Here is a 20,434-nt window from a genome sequence, read left to right as displayed (position 1 = left end):
TTCAAACTGCTGACCTTTTGGTTAGCAGCCGTAGCTCTTAACCACTGCGTCACCAGGGCTCCATATTGCATATAGTCCTTAGAATAAAACAAGCTAAAACGTAGTAGGGGTGAACTAAAAGCAGCTCTCTTAATGGAGATGTTTGGTTATAGAGAATGTGACATACACTCAGGTACCTTGAGACCCAACAATTTCAGTGCCCAGAGAACTCTGAGGGTAGACCTGCTGATAGCTGGGAAAAGTCACAAGGAATACTTCAAATCTCTTCCTCCAGCCTTTTGTCTTTATTATTTCTTAAAATTTATTTTTTGAAGAGGCAATCCGTATAATTCAAAAGCTACAAAAGAGTATGAAGTCTCCCTTTTCTCCAGTTACCTAGTTCCTTTCCCCAGAGACAACCAAAGTTATCAGAGTCTTGTGTATTTTTCCAGGGATAACTGGTGTATATACAGACAAATATGGATAATACTATTTTAATTCCACCACTGAAATCCTGGAAAATGACAGAAGGAATTTTGTAAAAGCAGGAATCCCCCTTTTAAAAAAATCCAAATCAGTTAAGTATTCCTCATGACAGAATGCTTTTCCTTCTTCCAATTGATATTTGTTCAGTCCCTACTATGTACCAGGCACTGAAGGTACAGTGATGAATAAGACATAGGACACCTGTGCCCTTACAGAGCTTAAGAATCTAAACAATACTTACCATATTTTTTTTGCACATAATGTGCCCACACATATAATGCCAGCATAGCATTCTTAAAAAAAATATTGGGTTGCACAGTTGGCCAAAAAAAAAGTATAACGCGCACAGTAGAATGTGCACATTATTCGCGTAAACATACAGTAATAAAAAATGTGGTAAGTGCTATGAAAAAACTTGAGACTGAGAAATCAGAGGGTTTAACTTAGTGTGGCGGATTAGGGAAAATGTCCCCAAGGAAGTGATGTGTAAACAGAGACAATGACAAGTTCGCTGGGCAAAGGAGGGCAGAATGGAGTATTCCAGGCAGGGATGTAAGATGACTGCTTCTCTGAGCCTCTGTGACCTCAAGATATCAGCTTTATACTTCATCTTCTTGAAATACCAAGTGATAAAAGGACTGAACCTTGAAACGTTATGCCAAGTCAAAGAAGTCAGACACAAAAGGTCATAAACTATATGATTCTATTTACATGAAATGTCCAGAACTGGCAAATCTATAGAGACATAAAGTAGATCAGTGGTTGCCAGGGAGTGGGGAGTGACAGCTAATGGGTTTGTAGTTTCTCTTTAGTTTAGTGTGACGAAAATGTTCTAAAATTGAGTGTGATGATAGTTGGACAGCTCAGAATATACTAGAAACCACTGTACACTTTAACTGGGTGAACTGTATGTTACACGAAGTATATCTTAAACCTGTAAAGAAAAAGAGAAGACCAACATGCACAATCTTTCCTAGCTAGTCACTGTTCTTACCTCTCCATGTTTTTAAAAATATTGCATTTATCATCTCGAATGGTCAGCTGGAAGCCTAGGGCTGCATGGTGGCTCTCCAGGACAGCAGTGTCATTGTACAAAATGGCCAGCTCACTTCCGGCATTACACAAGAAAGAGTTGGTTCTCCCAGGGTGATCCACGTCATGAATGGTGGCTGCAAGGAGGGCAGCAACCTCGTCAACTGGATCTAAAGTTTGCTGAAAACAAGAGATCTTTTCAAAGTGAGGTATGGCTTTGGAGGCAAGAAAGCCCTCTGGACAGTTTTCTTTCTGCCCTGTTACTTTACAGTAAAAGATTTCTGGGAAAAGCATACTGTGTGAACAAATCCTGTTTTCCTATCCTCATTCTGAAAGTTATATCTTTGCATATGTTTATCAGAGAACATGATCTAATTTTCAGAGTCACACCCAAGTTAATGACTTAGCAAAACACAGGGTGTCCTCAACCAAATAAGTCACCTCCTTAGTCAATCTTTCTCTAGACCCATCACAAAGAAAAGTCTGAGATGCTGGACCAGCATACACTAATATTACTCAGTCAAGACTGAATAAAAGAGAAATAATTTTTGAACTATGCATCACATAAGTTGAGGACTGGTCTAGTTTTCTCCTCCCTTTTGGTGCCATCTTTGTCAGGCTGGTGTCAGGGCTTTGTGAATCTAAACTCTGTGCATTTGGTAAAATGATCTTTAAGTTTTCCATCTTTTTTAAGGCTCTGAAAAAGTTTACGTAGCATGGAAAAATTCCTTAGAGGTCTAAAGAACTCACCTATCCATCTGGGTCAGGAGCCAGGTTATGAAGAAATTAGTTGAGAGTTAAAAAAAAAAAAGAAAAGTTTTAAATAGAATGGATGCAAGAAGTACAAAACCAAGAGATCAATACCATGAAGTAGTTTTTAAAGAAAACCATCTAAGACTTCATTGAGCACAGATATATGTACAGTGCTTTCTTCTATCCTTTTCCATTTCAAATTTGTCTATTTCCTGATTAGTTCTTGATTAGTTTTGCTAGAACTTTATCGATTTTCTTGGTTATTTCAGAGAACCGTTTGTTTTCCCTTTAAGTAATGACAGCACTAAAACTATGTTGGTTGCCATCGAGTTGGCTCCGACTCATGGTGACCCCAAGTGCAACAGAACAAAATGTTGCCCGGTCCTGCGCCATCTCCCCAATCGTTGACATGCTCAAGCCCGTTGCTGTGGCCACTGTATATTTTGAGTGCCTTCCAACCAAGGGGGCTCATCTTCTAGCACTATACTGGACAATATTCTGTTGTGATCCACAGGGTTTTCATCAGCTAGTTTTTGGAAGTAGATCACCAGGCCCTTCTTCCTAGTCTGTCTTAGTCTGGAGGCTCCACTGAAACCTGTCCACCATGAGTGACCCTACTGGTATTTGAAATACCAGTAGCATAGGTTCCAGCAGTATAGCAACACGCAAGCCACCACCGTATGACAAACTGACAGACGGGTGGTGGAAAACTATGAATATGCACCTTTAAATATACCTTTAGCTTCATTCTAAAAGTTCTGATAGATGGGTGTTTGATTTTTTGTTATTTTCTAAATAATCTTTCACTTGGGGTTTTTTCCAACGATCATGAAGATGGTGCAGAACCAGGCAACATTTCATTCTGTTATACATGGGATCGCCATGCGTTGGAGCCGACTTGATGGCAACTAATAACAACATCCTTGTTAATCCCAAAATTATTTAGAATATTTTCTCATTTCTAAGTGGTTAACTTTTTTTATTTAACCTTTACTTATTAAATTCTAGTTTTGATTTGTTGTTAGAAAATATGAAGTTTTGAAGTGTATCAAGGCATTCAATGTGGTCTAGTGTAAGATCATCTTTGGAAGTGTTCTATCAACACTTGAAAAGAAAGTATCTAATAAAGCAGCCTTGTAAATTTATTTAAACCAAAATTCAATAGTTTTAACTTTAATGAATAAATTATATGATATTATATGATTTGATGGTTTTAAGTTAGCTTTCTGAATACATATTTGTCCATTTATTTAAAGAGTAGGTCAAAAGCAATATCTTATAGAAAAATTGGATTGTCTGTATATGCTAAGCCATGCTGACACAGACATCCCTCTCTACCAATTTTTTTCACTATTTAGACTCTCCAGGCTTGGTCATTATCTTTCTTTAAGAAAAATAAAATACTAAGAAAAATAAAATACTAGAGGGAGGAGGGAAAGGGACTGAAAGACACAGCTCTGAGAAGGTTTGACCCCGGGGTGAGGAATTAACAGCTACTCAATAACGACACTGTGCTAGCTGTAGTTATATCACTTTGTTCTCTTCATTAGTCCCATCCTGCCAAGGGGGAAATGCAACCAGGAGGCACTTGTCCTGGCCACTATATGGCCTGCACCAGGACATCAGTAATGGTGCCTTGCTGTCTCATTCGTCATAAGGCCCTGTTTTCTTAGAAACAAAACCAGCAGTTTGGTTCTTATGCCCTCAAGTATTTCTAAAATCAAAATGGTTATGCCACTAGAGATTCCTGGGCCCTTATGAAGGATCTTGGAAAAAAAAACAACAACATAAATACTCTGGCAAATCAGTGCAAGTCTACTTGTTGCTTTGAGAAGTTCCCTACTGAAATAATTCACAGTATCAGCTTGGTTTAGGAATGGGCAGTGAGTACTGTCTATTGTATGGAACCTTTCTTCTGCAAGGCTTACTATGAAGGGACCAGACAGCCCTCTTCCAATGTACCAACTCACATGAGTGGGACAGGGACGGAAGACATACAGTGAAAAGGGAGCCTGCTGTCCAAATGGAATGGAAAGACCAGTAGCTAGGCATTCTAATACAGCAGCAAAGTCAGCAGCATGGAGAAGAGGCCCCTAAGTTGGGGGTGGAGGGTAGAGTCCAGGGAATGCTTCCTAGAGAAGTGGGTGCTGATATGGATCCCTGAAGGACACGTCATGATATGGGGCAGCATGTGAAGGGTTTGGCATGGCCCAGTTGTGGCCTGCATGTCTAGGGCACAAGGCACGGAGGGATGACAGGAGCTGGAGTCTATACAGAGAGCCTTGAATACTCATCCTGTGGAGTTTTAAACTTTAAATTCTGCAGAAGATGGGAAGCTGCTCCTGAGAGTGACATGGTCAGATCTGCCATTTCAGAAAGATCATGTTGGCAGCAGTGTGAATGGGTTCCACAGGAGGCAGGTCAGGTCTTTGGAACTGTCTAGATGGGACCCTCACTGGGACAGCAGTAGGGCCACTAGGAGGAGGAGGAGATGAATCTGAGAACATTAAAGTGTTATAATAGGCGAGGTTAGATATCAACCAGATGCTGGGGGATTGAGGAGAGAAGAACTGAGGATGACTCTGGATTTGTGGTTTGGGTATCTGCTTGGATGGTGGGACCTTGATCCAGATAAGCAACTCTGGATGGGAGCAGTGCTGGGGCAATAACTTTGGTCTCAGATGCCCACTGACTTTTGGGGGCCCTTAAGCGGCAATATCTAAGTTGGCTATACTAGCCTGTAGGTTCAGAGTGAGACCCAGAAGAACAGCCGCGTCCCATAGCCCTTCCCTGTTCTTGCTGGCTTTCTCCCCAGGGACCCAATCCTGCTTCTTGTAATCCCACGGCATGGCTGAGGTCCTGTCAGGAACGAAAATACCAATTCCCCAGAGCCACACTGTAGCTCCTGCCTGACATGATGTGGCCATACCCTTCGCGTGCCAGGCTACACAAGAGTAGGGACCACTACTGAGCAGTCACACCTCGTACCACCTTGGCAGGGATGAAGCAAGAGACTCTCCTCCCTGTTCCTACCTGTTAGACATGGAGCACAAACACCAGCTCACCTTTATCCTCTCTTTGGACAGAAAATAGGCCGTCGCGTGCAGCACATCAGCGGCATGTGTAGAATTGTGGTAGGGGTTAGAAGAATGATAATTGGTTTCGATAATTTGTAACCACGATCTGAGCGTTGACTCAGAGCAGTTTAAGAATTCACAGATTCCAAAGCGAGCAAATATTTTGAGACCGAGATAAATCAAAGGCCTACAGAGAAAAAAACAACCATAGCATTAAAACAAAGCAAGGAAACAGGCAAAGTGTTTTGAGCCTTCAAGAGGCTCAGATTCAAGGAGCCAATCCGAGCTGTGTTTCAGGTGCAAGGGCAGGCAAGTGGAGGCTGCCCAGCATCTGCTGTTCTTTCTCCCCTTAGCCAATGCCAACCCTTGTGGGGCCTAGCTCCTGCCTTCAGGAACCAAGGTGCACTGGGGAGACCTGGATGCCCACAGGGATTCTGGCCTCAGAGCTCACTATGGTGTTCCCCATTGCTGGTGCAAGGTTTCTTCACCCTGCCCTTCCTGAGTCAAGTTCTACTTACACTAGTGGATTCCCCCAAATCAACATTTTACTAGGCTAAACTTGGGCCACCTTGAACCCTAGCCTCTGCTTTGGACTTGCATCACTGGCCAGATGTCCTGCCTAGAAGAAAATATTTCCTGAGGACCAAATATGAGCCAGACACTGTCACAAATCACAAAACTGTCTGACAGTCTGGAGGTATTATAATAGGAGGGAGTTTCTCATGAGAAGGTCACCAAATGGCCACCAAATGAGGTCCTTACTTGAGAAGTCACTTTGGTCTGGCCCTTAGCTTGGAAGGTCAAGAAACTTGGCTCTGTTGAGGCACATCCAGAGGTGATCAGGCTTGTAGGACTTGAACTGACCTGCCTGAACCTGACTCACCTGAGACTAGTATGTAAACCAGGTGCTGAAGGATTCATTTGCCATGGGAGTATTCTTTTTCCCACTGTTAAAGGTAGTCTCATTCGCCTTCTAGGACACCCTGTACCCATGCTGGGGCACATGGGAAGTAGAATGTATCAGAAGGTTGTCTCACAGTGAGCACAAGCAAAAAGTAGGGACTATGTTGGGGACAGTTTTCCCAGACTGGGACAAGACCTGATGGATCATCCCATGACCCAGTAAAGCACGCCTCTCCTGCACTGCCTTTTGTCTGCCAGGTTGAGGCCTCACCACCCTGAAAGACAGTCCTTGCTTTAAGCATCTGGCTCTGTGGAAACCTTTGTGTGCCAAGTCAACCACCCCCATCTGGTTAATAAGTCTTTTGCAGCAAGGCACAAAACTCAAGTTAAAATCCCAATCCCATTCCTACTCTGTGGTCACACTCAGATCAGGGTGACGAGTTTTAGGTGTTCCCATGGCTGTCAGCAATACATGGCAACCAAGACCAGGGGCAGCTCTTACTGAATGTGTGGGAGTGTGTGTTTCTAACAAATTTTAGTTCTAGGCTCTGAGTGGGGGTTCTTTGCAGCTATCTCAGCATATCACCATCTATAGGAGAAATTAATATCCTCATTTTGTGGAAGAAAACTCTGGTATTTGGAGTGGTTAATTCCTTTGCTCAATTTCGCTCTTTGCATGAATCTGCTGTCCCCGACCAGGGACCAGCAGTGCACAGAATCCACACTCCTGGGGTGGGCTCCTCCAGAAAGGCCCTCAGAATCAAGCTCTCCACCTGTCAAGCTCCAGAGGGACTCACCTCTTGTGGGTGGCAGACTCCAGATCAAAAATATCAAAGTCCCAGAATTCCTCATTTTCCATGATTCGAGCTATCCGCGGTGGAATGTCATGAAGGGAGATGGAATTGATTATCCTGTTTGAAACCTGGTGAAGGTCTACAAAGCGATGCAATTTGGAGAACAAAATTAATAGGCTTTGTGAAATTAGCTGTTTCTTAGAACTTCTTACTGGCGAGAACAATTATTTGAAAACGTTTATCTGAAAAGATTATTTTTCATCACTCAATATTATGTATAGTGATCCAAAAAATTAAAAAAGAAATACTTACTCTTTGGTGAAAGAACATAGTCATTCCCTGATAGTCTTCGCAAGCCATCCTGATAAAAAGCAAGGAAACAAGAAAAAGTCACAACTATTCTTTTCTGCTTGAAGGCCTCAGGACAGCTAGTCTCAGAGGATGGCTAAAGGGGTAGCCCTCTCCACCAGTCCACCCAATGGTCCCCTGTGCCCAGCAGGCTCCACCCCTGTGATCATCTCTGTGGGCAACCATTGCACTGAACAGCATTTCCTGAGAACACTGCATGCAGCTTGATGCTGGGAAGGGCTGGCCCTGCTGGAAGGTAAACTCAGGCACAATCAACACAAGGGAGGTAAGCTTGAGAGAGAACCCCAAAGCCCAGAACTCCTGCTTACACCCCATGACTGTTTTGGCTTCTGAGGGACAACTCCCCTCAACTCTTCCTCATAATTTTCTTGCCCCCCCACCCCACCCTGATACCAGGATTCCTTTGGAAACTAGTTCCTTTCCCACCATTTAAGCAGCCTCACTTCTCCTACTCTGGACTCTCTGGATGAGAAGCTGGAGCTACAGGCTCGTCACCACTGCTCCCAGCTCAAGCCTCGTCCCTTAGCAGCCCCTCTTCTTCTCTAGTTCTGCAGACATCCTCTCCTCACCTTGCTTCTCTTATCCACTCACCTCCAGGACACTATTCCATCATTTCCACCCCTCTCTTACAGGCTGGAGAAGCCTGTGTCTCAAATAGGCAAGGTCACAGTTTAGACATTATCAACTCTGGGAACCACTCTACCATCCAAGGTCACTACCTAAAACCCTGTTTTTATGAAATCAAACTACCTCAGAAAACATGAATTGGGAGAGGGGGTGTAGTTTATTTCTGGCAGTGGCATGATCTGTGTTCCACAAAGTTGTTCTTACTGTGTGAGAGCTCTGTACTAGATTGGCTAGAGGAGGCATTCAAGAGCCCGCCAGAGCCCATGATACAAAGCCCCCTTCTGATGAAGCGTTCCCAAGCCCTTCTTTCCTATGTAAGTCACCACAGTCTGGGTAGGATGCTTTGGAGGCAAAACCATGCCTCACCCCCTAGCACCTCTTTAAACACATATGGCAGGAGAAGGATAGTCTCCATTTTGTAATTTGGTATGTAACATTTAATACTACCTCCCCACTCCCTATTTTCAAAATATTTAAATAAATTGCTCATAGAACCCCTAAGCAAAGTTGGAAACTGCCTCAGTATGATGTCTAAAATATACTCCTCCCCAGTGATGTCTCCCTAGGTGATGGATGGGCAACAGGTAGATGACAGCTCTGGCCAGAGAGCATATGAACCTGGGCAATGGAGGAGGTTAGGCCTTGCTGCACCCTACACACGATGGCCAGCTGCCTTTCCAGAGAGCTCTGTTTAAGCCAGCTTACAAACAAATAATCTCTGAGAAAACAAAACAAGAACAGGCAGGCTCTAATCAGCAGTCTGGTCGTATATACTTACACACATTAAGCCCCCCACCAGGTCGTTGGCATGAGGATCATCGTCCTTAGCACCAAATTGTGGTGAATATAATTCAGTGGTTCTTAAAATTTCCAGCACACGGTCTAAGGCTTCTGTCACAGGCATGGGACTGCTTTCTTGGGCAGCATTGATAATATTGATTACCTACAATATGGAGAGAAAAGACTTGAATTTCACAATCTTAAAAACAATGGGAAAGCAATCTGGGAAGCTGGCTTGCAACGGTGTTTAATGCTAATTTAAAACTAGCTCTAATGTTCATGTGACACAGCCTTTCTCTTCAGAGGCGGCAGCACCATACAACTATGAGCATTATTATTAGGGTTGTTGCAGGTCCCTGTTTCTTCTCACTGGAAACAATCAACTGGGAGAATGAGGGACTTCCAGGCTCGATGCAGAGCCACCACAAACTGCTTCACCTTGGTGATGGGTGCATCGATCGTCATGGAATGTATCCGGGCCAAGGAGGAGTGTCGTCTCTGGCTGGCAACTGTGGAGAAAGGGATGCAGAAATCGGGGTGTGCACAACGTCGGGTGCCTGCCTTGCTGGCCAAGGGCTCCATGACCGCCCTTCCTGCCCTGGCCTCAGTGTGCTCAGCTGCATAACAAGCATCCTTTCCATCCTGGCAAGCCTCAAGGTCTGGCGTAACCAGCTCTCCTTCTTTTGGTTCTAGGATGCACATGTCCCCATAGACAGAGCTTATGATATCACAGGCCAGAGAGAAAACAGGGCAAACAATCTAGCAAGTCAAGGCCAAACAGTTAGCCTCTTTTTGTTTGTATAACACTAAGGCTTTATAATTTATCCAACTAGCCGCTATCCAAGACAGGAATAAAAATGTTCTGGAAGAGAATACCACACAGGTCCTTTGTTTCATGGATGGAAGGAGCAATAAATACAACTCATCATTGGCTGAAACTCATGAATTTCTGGTTAAAATTTTCAAGGTATCTTTTGGTGCTTTCCACTATTAGGTTTTAAGGAAAATACCTTCAATGAGGCAGGCAGCAATACTTAGGATCTAAAATTTGTTAATTTTTGTTGCTCCTGACAAGATACGGTTCCTTTAGGGGTGTGGGGGAAAGCCTGAGCAATGTACAGGCAGGAAAAAAAATCACACAGAGTTCTGTGTCTCACCATGAAAGCCCCACTGTCAGGCTAATGCTGTTTACCAAAGACCTCAAAGGACCACAGGCTGTTCCACAGCCCTATGCGTCAGCCTCATTTTACAAATGAAGAGACTGAGGCCCAAGGAGAGACACTGTCCAAGGCTAACCAACTGAGGGGCTCTAAAATGCTTTAAATTTCGGGAACCAACAAAACTTCTTAAATCTAATTTTGGTGACCAGCATAGAGCTGCTAACTTTTCATTTTTCCCAATGAAGTCATTAAGCCAAAAATAAAAAACTACTATTTTATCACTCTGTCAAATAAGAGGACTTGTTTTCATTTCTAATATAATGGAAGTGACATGTTTATAAAAATCAAGCAATAGTGTAGATGTAATAAAGAAAAAGAAATAAAAGGTATAAAGATTGTCATGACTGTGTATGCAGAAAGGTCTAAAAGAATCTAGAAACACATTCCTCTTACAATCAATGAGTAAGTTTATCAAGGCTACTGGGGGACATGGTCAATTTACAAAACTCAATTAATTGGCCATTGAAATAAAAAAATACCATTACAATAGCATCAAAAAAATCTAGAGGAATAAATATAAGATGTTCAAGATTTCTGCACTGAAAATGCAAAAACATTGCTGAGAGAAAATAAAGAAGACCTAAACAAACGGAGACTACAGCATGTTCAGTTTGGAAGACTCAGTGTTACTGAGACTTCAGTTTTCCCCAGGTTGATCTATAGGTTCAAAGGAATCCCAGGCAAGATCCCTGAAGGGTGTGTGTGTATATGTTTTGTGTGTGTAACCTACAAAGTTGATTCTAAACGTTACGTAGAAATGCAAAGGACCTAGAATAGTCAAGATAATCTTGAAGAAGAACTTTACACTATCAGATATCAGGACTTACTGCAATTCGACTCGACAGCAGTGAGTTTTGTTTGCGGGTAGAGCAATCAACAGTGTGGTATTGGTGAAGGCCTAGATGGAACAGAATGGAGTCCAGAAACAGACCAATAGGAGCACCTGATTGATAATAATGGTGCTACTATAAAAGACAGTTTTTTCAACATAATGATGGATCAACTGGATTTTCATAAGGGGAAAATTCATCCTTGACCCCTACCCTTACACCATATATAATTAATTAGAAATGGATCACAGACCTAAAGTGAAAGATAAAAAATAAAGCTTCTAGAAGAAAACATGGAAGAATATCTTCATGACCTTGGGGTAGAGAAGATTTCTTAATCAGGACACGAAAAGCACTAACCTTAATAGAAAACTGATAAATTGGACTTAGTTAAAATTAAGAACCTCTGTTCATCAGAAGATACCATTAAGAGAGTGAAAAGTAAAAACAGACTGAGAAAATATATTTTGTGATTCAAATACCCCAGAGAGGACCCACCTCTAGAATACATAAACAATTCCCACAAACCAGTAAGAAAAAGATTAACAACCCAATTGTAAAAATGGGCAAAAGACTTGCACAGCACTTCACAAAAGATAATACCCAAATGGCCAATAACCATATGAAAAGGTGCTCAACCTCATTAGTCATCAGGAAAATTAAAACCATACCCAAGAGAATGGATAAAATGAAAAATACTGGTATTACCAAGTGTAGGAGGAATAACTGGAACTCTCAAATATTAGTAATGGAGAGTAACTTGGTAAAACCCACAGTAGAGAACTGTTTGAAGCTACCCTAAGGCCCAGCAATTCCCGATATAAGATGAACACATATATAACAAAAAAGACTCATAAAAGTGTTCATAGCAGCCTTATTCTTAAGAGTGGAAACAACATGAATGGTCCTCAATAAGAAAATGGATAATTAAATTGTGGTATATTCATACAATGTAGTACTACTTAGTAATAAAAAAATAATGAACTACTGATACATCTAACAACATGGAATGCAAAAACACTACAGTGAGTGAAAGAAGCCAGACACAAAAGACTACATATCGCACAATTCTATTTACATGTAGTACAAGAACAGGCAAAATTAATTTATGGTGATGGAAATTAGGATTGCCTCTGGGTGGTGAAAGAAGTGTGTGTGTAGATTTTCTTTACTTATTTTGGGTGGTGGTTGTATGAGTGTATATAATGGTCAAAACTCATTGAACTGAACACTTAGTATCTGTGAATTTTATGGTATGTAAAGTATAACTCAATTAAAAATAGTGATAAAAGAACAAAAAATTAAAAGAAAAAATTAACTATTAAAAATACTGAAATGTATAAAGTAATCCAAAGGATCAACAGAAGTTACAGTGTGGTGAGCAAAGAGAAGCCTGTTCTAGGCATACATGCACTTAACCACTGCCCTGCACTGCCCAAGGACTGCAAAGGTCTTGCAACCATAACCATGACCACCACAATGAAGATAAGGATGGCAGCTAACACTAACTGAGCACCAACCCTTGCCAGGCACCACACAGACTCATGTAATCCTCTCATGAGCCTCTGTGGACTGCATATTCTGCCCGTTTTCCAGATAAGCAAATGGAAGCCCAGAAGCCTATACCTGAGGTTGCAGAGAGCAGATGAAGCTGGCGTCATCCTGATGCCAAAGCCACATTCTTCCCCCAAACACCACATTGCTTCCTGCTGGTGCCATCCCCACACCTGCCCTCAATACAGGGGTGTAATGTGTATCGTTTTTCCAGTGTGAAGGACATGCAACATCTCATATGATCCTCAAAACAAACCTGAGAGCAACATGAGGGCAGGCATCTGACCACCACTGTATAATCTTAGTTCTATTGCTTTGGAAATTTTTGGCTTTTTAATCACTAACAACAAACTCCATATACTTCAGTATTCATCTTTAGGCCAAAGAACGTACACAGCTAACAGTAATATTTGCCACCACACTTAAAAAAAAAAAACAACCCGTTGCTGTCGAGTTGATTCCGACTCATAGTGACCCTACAAGACAGAGTAGAACTGTCCCATGTGGCTTCCAAGGAGCAGCTGGTGGATTCGAACTGCCTCCACACTAGCTACACAAATTTTTCATTACTTTAAAAAGACTACTATTCAGGCCATGTACCTACATGATCTTTAAAAAAAATTTCTGGTAGTCCCCGACTTACGAAGGGGTTCCGTTCCGCTGACTCCATGCTAAGTTGGTTTTGACGTAAATCGAATACTTTTTTTTAGTTTTCATTATTATTGCCTTTTATTAGTAGTATCTTTATAAAGCCCATCTTTATTTATCTTTGGTGGCTGGAAACATTACATGTAAACATCTGTGAATGAACATCTAAGAATGATAACATCAGCAAATTACGAGCTGCAACATTGTATGTAGTACAAAAACAGACAGTCGTAAGTGCACTATAACTCGAGTATGTCGTAAGTTGGGGACTACCTGTATATTCCAATTAGAATAATATTTGCTTAATGAGTCTTTCATAAACCAAAAATTGGGCTCACACTGCCAAAATGGCAAGCTTCAATGGCACACTGCAACCCACAATGGAATATATCTTTAAGAATTACCAAATGCATTACTGATACAATTAAAGCCGATAAATCGATATCTTCTGCTGTTACAGTTTAGGAAATAAACGAAAGAATAGGTAGTAAAATGTATCTTTCTTTTTCCTTATTTCCTTGTCTCCATTAAAAGACTCAGAATGGAGCCCAATGGCAGGAGTTGGGGGGTACCAGAGGGAGCAGACAAAGGTTTCTAGAGGGTACCGTCCCCTCTTATAAACTGGAGGTGGGCAGTGACCAGAAGACAAGACTGGAGACAGAGGGTCCAGTCTACACGTGATATGAAAACATTTTCTTCGCTTGCCTTTGGCACCTACCTTCACTTGATCGAGTGGAAAGAGATCTGACATCTAGCGAGTCTTTTCTTCTGTCTTTAATAAGCTTGCCTGTCTGTGTATCTGTGGAAACAATTAGAAATCACCTCTTCAAAGGGATTTAAACAACGTATTCGCAAAAGTTACCAATCTATGATTAAAAAAAAAAAAGTAAGAATAGAACACCACTTAAGATGCCACAAAAATCAACACAGTGCACAGAGATGAAGAATATGAACAATGGAGTTTTGAGGGGCTGGCTCTCTCATAATGTTCCACCAGGTGCAACCATAAACAAGTGCTTTACAGTCTCCAGATTATATAATTATGGAGTCCCAAAACATAAAGTAAAAATGCAGAATTGAACTCAGGAGAATTTCTTCTACTACATTTCTATATAACTGAGAAAAATGGTGGATGATTTTTGATCCCCATCTACCCTTGTCCCAAAGAAAAAAGAATAAAATTTTCTCTGTAAAATAAGTTTTAGGACATTTCAGGAAAAAAATGTTCTTCTCTTTTCTAAGGAGGCACAGAGAACATTAGTTTGAAGTGTATTTCAAATGACAGTTTATTTTCTCCCCAAACATGCTCCCCCTTTTCTGTGAATGGTACCACTGCCCTTCTAGGCTCCAAAAAGAAGGCTGTCTCCGACTCCTTCCTACCTCTGACCCCTCACTCCAATCACAAAGTGAGGCTGACCCTCTTTCCTGACCCCTCCTCTCTGCACTTGCTTGTGCCATGTGTGGTGCTGGGTGATTTCCTAGACCACACCTCACAGGAGCCTCTCCAACCTGTGAGATGGGTATCCCTGTCCCCATTTCACAGATGAGAAAACTGAGAGCTACCATGCAGATGAGTGAATGGCAGAGCTACATTTTAGGTCAGGTCTTCCTGTCCACATGTAGTTTGTCTGCTGTATCTTGGCTACCTCACGTGGAACCCCTTCATTCCCTGCTCACAAACAGGATCTGAATGCAGACCCTTAGTACTCCCCTCCCCACCATCAAGTAGGTTCTTCACTTGCTATCTGCTTCTTGACCCATCATAAGCTACATTTTCTTCTACATGGGCACTGGCAGTGAACTTGTCAAGGTCATGGATGACTTCCTTGTTGCTAAACCTGAAGGCCATAGTTCGATTCTTTTGATTTGATTTGATTGTGATACTAGACACAACTGATCATGCTTCCTGGAAACTCTTGGTTTCCATGAGTCCACTCTCTCCTGGTTTTCCTTCTACCTCTCTTACTATTCCTTATAGTTTCCTTCATGAGTTCCTCTTCCTCAGCCACCCATGTATTTCCAAAAGTTCCATCCTTAACCCTTCTTCTCGGTCAACACAACCTTCTTGGGGGGATCTCACTCCTTCCTACAGCTTTAATCAGTCCTTGTGCTACTGTCTAATTCCGGGCCTCTCTCTTGAGCTCCAGGCTTGCATCTTAACTCATCACTTCCATTTGGATACCCCTTAGGCACTTCAAATAAACTCATTATCCCAAACAAACTCATTATTTTCTCCCACATCTGCTCTTCACCCCAAGTCACTGAATAGCACCTACCTTTCTGCTTAAGTTAGAACAAGTTATCCATGACTCCTCGTTCAGCCCTCCTCTCCTTCAACTGGTCATCTAAGTCTATGGATTTTACCTCCTCAGTACCTCTTCTGTCACCTGCTCTGTCCCTATCTTAGACACACTCATCCTCTTCCTGTGGATTATAGCAACAGCCTGCCACGTTGGTCCCACAGCCCCTGACATAGCCCCCTTCAACCCACTCTTTACAAGCAGCCCAGTGATCCTTCTAAAACATAAATGTGACCAATTAAAGCACTTCAATGACTCATCATTGTCTTTAGGAAAACAACAACTCAAGGTGGCCTCTAGAGTCCTACAAGATCTGGATTCCCTGTCTCTAGCCCTCACCAACTATTTATGATGTGCTAGTTCACCTATGAAGGAGCCCTGGTGGCACAACAGTTAAGTGCTCATCTGCTAACCAAAAGACTGGTGGTTCGAACCCACCCAGCAGCTCCATGGGAGAAAGACCTAGCGATCTATTCCTGTAAAGATTACAGCCTATAGAACTCTATGGGACAGTTCTCTGTCACATGGGTTGTTATGAGTTGAAAATTGACTCGACAGCACCTAACAACAACAGTTCACCTCCCAAAGCTCCATGCATTGGTACAAACAGCTTACCTGCAGGTGGAACCTTCTTTACCTGGTTAACTCTTGGTCCTCTTTGAAGATGCAGTTCAGGTATCATAACCTTTGGAAAACCTTCCTTCCCATAATGCCTCCCCACCACCACCCTAACACTGCCATGTAACTGCCTGCTTTGCTGTCTGCCTTGCCAGCTATGAATGACATGAGGGCAGGGACAGTCTTTCATTTCTCTTTCTTTCCAAGGTGAGCAAGTAACAGATGCTCAATAAACACATGCCTGCTTCTCCAAACACTTGCACGTTCCAAAATCAAACTAAACCCATTGCCATCAAGTCAATTCTGACTCTTAGCACCCCTATAGGACAGAGTAGAACTGCCCCATAAGGTTCCCAAGACTGTAAATCTTTACGCAAGCAAACTTCCACGTCTTTCTCCCTCAGAGTGGCTGGTGGGTTCGAACCGCTGACCTTTTGGTTTGCACCCAGGCAATTAACCACCGAACCACCAGGGCTCCTTGATTCCATGGTGCCCTTGCTCAAAAACCTTCAGCACCTCACAGATAAAGGAGAACTCCCTGGTATTCAAGGGCACGCACAATCTGCCTGCACTGGCCTGCCTTTCAAGGATCATCTCTCACTTGTCTTGAGCATGAGCATGATGTGTCAGCTCAACTGCTCCACCCTCTATCTTTGGAACATTCTTGGCACCTGTTCCTTCTGTCTGTGGCATATGACACTGTACCCTCTCCAAGTGCCCACTCCTTCAAATTTCACCTCCACTAGACCACATACAGACTGATGTGTCTCTCCTTCCTCTGAGGTTCAAGGAGATTAATGTCCACAACAGCTGCCTGATAAAACTGTGTGGTGGACTTAGTACTTGTTCATTCGTTCCTCTTCCTTTTGTCTACTCAGCAAACGTTTACTGGGCACCTACCGTGTGTCAGGCCCTAACCCAGGCATTAAGGATGTGAAGATGAATAAGGTACGGACCATGTCCTCCAAAGGGGACGGTCTACAAGGGAATAGAAGTGGGTAAACTAAGAGTTAAAGTCATAATTTTGAAGTACAGGAGGAGCCCAGATGATGACATGGCAGAGGCTCCCCTGAGAGTAGGGGCAGAGAGGACATGAGCTATGACTTGTAGATGCAGCCAAAAGAGAAGAAAGGCATTTCCAGGAGGAGGGACCTGCAATGAGAGCTGAGTGTGGCTAGAAGACACAAGAAGCAGTGCTTGTATCGACGACAGGATTGTGGCAAGAGTGGAAGAAAAATACAATGGAATATTACTCAGTCATAAAGAGAAATGAAGTTCTGATACATGTTATGACATGGATGAACCTTGAAACCATTATGTTGAGTGAAATAAGTCAGATACAAAGGGATAAATATTGTATGATCCCACTTATATGAAATATCCAGAATAGGCAAATGCACAGAGACCAAAGTTTATTAGTAGTTACCAGGGGTGCGTGGGAAGGGGAACAGGGGGAGTTATTGCTTAAGGGGTACTGGGCTCTGTTTATGGTGATGAAAAAATTTGGAAATGGATAGTGGTGACGACTGCATAACAGGTGAATGTAATTAATGTCACTGAATTGTACATATAAAATGGCAAATGTCCTGTTAAATGTTACCACAGTAAAATGAAGAGTGGAGGGAGACAAAATGGGCTTTAACTCCTACTTAAAAATTTCAAAGTTACCTTATCTCAATGTCAATACCAGATCCTCCTGCTCCCAGCAGCCCTGTTAAGATCATTGCTCCTCCTCTGAGTCCCTGTCCCACTTTATGGGTAATTGTTAGACAACTTTAACCCCTCTGTGCTGCTGCTCTCAGCAGGTGGGGTAGACTGTCCTCAATCCTGTCTCCCTGGTGCCTGGCTCTCAGCTGTACTCAGGGAACACCCAGAGGAGGAATGACTAAGTGTTGGGTTTATGTCCCCAATGAGGCAGCAGGCTCCTGAAAGGGCACAGAGCACAGCACCTCATATTTAGTGAGTGCTCAACAAAAACGGGTTGATTTGAGGAACCTGGCCTATCAATGGACAGAATGCTAAAGAGGTCTTCACAAACAGGCTTGGGCTCAGCACTATCTGTGGTTTCATGTCACTGTTTTTGGTGTCCTGTTCTGTGAAATGGGATCCTTATACTCTGTCCCATCTTTTTAGTTCAGAAAAATTAGCAACTTTTCCTTAGCCTGCTGGGTAAATCCAGGGAACTCGAGACAAGCAGTGAGAAGGGGCAATGAGAGATGGCAAGTATTCAGCACTCCTCACAAATAGCAACTTTATTGCGTTCTTACTTTAATGCTGTAGCCTGTTGGTATGAGCTCCACTGTGGATGCAAGGAAGCTGTGGCCCAAACTCACTCTGCTGGAACACAGCAGACTTTCAGAGCACTTTCTTAGACACTCCCCACCGTTCAAGTGCTCATGGGGTGCTTGCTCCTTACCAGGAACACCCTCTCTCTGGGGTCTCCACTCACCTCCAAACTGTCAACAGTGGCCTGTTAGCAGTCATTCTCCCTGGCTTCTCAGCAGCTTCATATACTGGTAACTATCTTCTCCTCCATAGAAAGCTCACTTTCTCCAGACAGAGTAAAACTCAAAGCCTTTTCAGTTGTCTGTGAGGCCTGTATCAATGGCCCCAACCTTGACAGCCCATGAAAATACTTGTACCACATACTAAAGCCTGGGCCCCACTCCATACCACCCGAACCAGAACTTGTCACATTACTGGCAAGACCTTTCCTAACCACCTCCTTACCCCCCATACTCCCCATTCCCCTGCTGTTGCTGTCAGGTGCTGTCAATTTTTAACTCATGATGACCCCATGTGACAGAGCAGAACTGCCCCATGAGGTTTTCTACACTGTAATCTTCATGGGAGCAGATCGTCAGGTCTTTGTCCTGTGGGGCCACTGGGTGGGTTCGAATCGCCAACCTTTTGGATAGCAGCTGAGGGTTTTTAACTGTTGCGCCACCAGGGCTCCTTCCCCATTCCCCTACCCTGCTTTATTCTTCTCCAAAGAATTTACCACCATTAGATATACTATATATTTATTTGTTTACTGTCTACCTTACCCCCAGCTAGAACGTAGGCCGTGGTAGGAGTGCACCAAGTTCTGGTTGAATGAATGAACCACATCCTTGTTCCCCAAGGTTCCTCTGCACATCCCTTGAACAGCTGTTGCTGCCCAGCATCCATCCTCAGCTCTGTCTTCCTGCCTTACTTCCTCTCCTCAGGAGAGTTTTACTAGGGTTTTGGCTATCTCCAAATGCCACCAGACAGCTCCACTGGAATGTTCCAGGCACCTCAGATGTAACAGCTTCAAATCTAAATGTATCCCCTTCCTGCCCCTTTACAGACCTGCTCCTTCTCCCGCACTATTTTAAGTAATGTTATCCACTGGCCAGACTAGAAATCTTGGTGTTATCCTCAAGTCTTTTCTCTTTATCCCTCACATTATGCTGGTTCCCAAGTCCTACTGATTATACCTCCTGAGGATCTCTTGAATCCAGTCTCTCAACTGGTCTCTTTGCCTTTAGTCTCTTTTCTCCAAATCATTACTATGACTCTCTTTCTAAGACGTGACCCCTTCCCACTGACCTGTTTAACGGCTCTCTTAGGAAAAATCTTGTGAAGTCTCTATTCATCACTGGTCTCAAGTAAAATGACAAAACTTAGACAAGGGAAGAATCTCCCAAACTGCTATCCTGGGCCATTTTGTCATTTGACTCGATTAGTGTTCACTAAGGAGTCTTACCCACCTGACCCAGCTCATTGGCTGGCTGTCCAATCTCCTTCCTCCATGGGAGCACAACCAACTTTACGTCCAAAGGACTTGGCTAGCCACCTTGCCTGAATTTTCTATGACTATGCCACTGATGCTGCCCTCCAATCCCGCCACTGTTATTTCCTGGCTGCTCAACTTTAGGCTGTCATTTAACATTTCTCAGCCTCAGTTTCTTCCTCTGTAATAAAGGAAAGTTGATAGCCATGCCTGCTTCATAGGGATATTCTGAAGAATTAAGAAAAATTTGGTCTGACAGAGACTGGAGGAACCCCTGAAACTATGGCCCCCCGACGCTCTGTTAACCCAGAACTAAAACCATTCCTGAAGCCCACTCTTCAGACAGAGATTAGACAGGACTAGAAAACAAAAAAATAATACTCATGAGGAGTATGCTTCTCAGTTCAATCAGATACACAAGACCAAATGGGTGGCTCCTGTCTGGAGGCAGGATGAGAAGGCAGGAAGGGACAGGAACTGGTTGAATGGACACAAGAAAGAAACCTGGGGTGGAAAGGGGGAGTGTGCTGTCACATTGTAGGGATTGCAACTAATGTCACATAACAATATGTGTATAAATTTTTGTATGAGAACTTAATTGTAAACTTTTACCTAAAGCACAATTAAAAAAAAAAAAGAAAACCTACGGAGCCCAGTTCTACTCTGACACATCAGAGTCAACTGGACAGCAACTAGTTATATATATA

At 42.9% G+C, this 20,434-nt stretch overlaps 1 protein-coding gene across 2 annotated transcripts in view; it reads right to left on the bottom strand.

The window, feature by feature from the left end:
- Positions 1–20,434, bottom strand: part of PDE8A (phosphodiesterase 8A) — a 166,612-nt gene that overhangs the window by 17,035 nt on the left and 129,143 nt on the right. For both annotated transcript variants that reach the window (XM_004370662.2, XM_023725970.1), the window contains exons 12-18: positions 13,771–13,851; positions 9,239–9,309; positions 8,799–8,963; positions 7,337–7,385; positions 7,028–7,163; positions 5,316–5,514; positions 1,460–1,677 (exon numbers count right to left, since the gene is read on the bottom strand). In XM_004370662.2, the coding sequence (XP_004370719.2) occupies positions 1,460–1,677; positions 5,316–5,514; positions 7,028–7,163; positions 7,337–7,385; positions 8,799–8,963; positions 9,239–9,309; positions 13,771–13,851 (919 nt within the window). The remainder of the gene's footprint in view (positions 1–1,459; positions 1,678–5,315; positions 5,515–7,027; positions 7,164–7,336; positions 7,386–8,798; positions 8,964–9,238; positions 9,310–13,770; positions 13,852–20,434) is intronic.

Source organism: Trichechus manatus, unplaced genomic scaffold (genome assembly GCF_000243295.1).
Source record: "Trichechus manatus latirostris isolate Lorelei unplaced genomic scaffold, TriManLat1.0 scaffold00009, whole genome shotgun sequence".
NCBI lineage: Eukaryota > Metazoa > Chordata > Mammalia > Sirenia > Trichechidae > Trichechus > Trichechus manatus.
The sequence above is the reverse complement of the archived record's forward strand: the minus strand, read 5'-3'. Positions and strand labels throughout refer to the sequence as shown.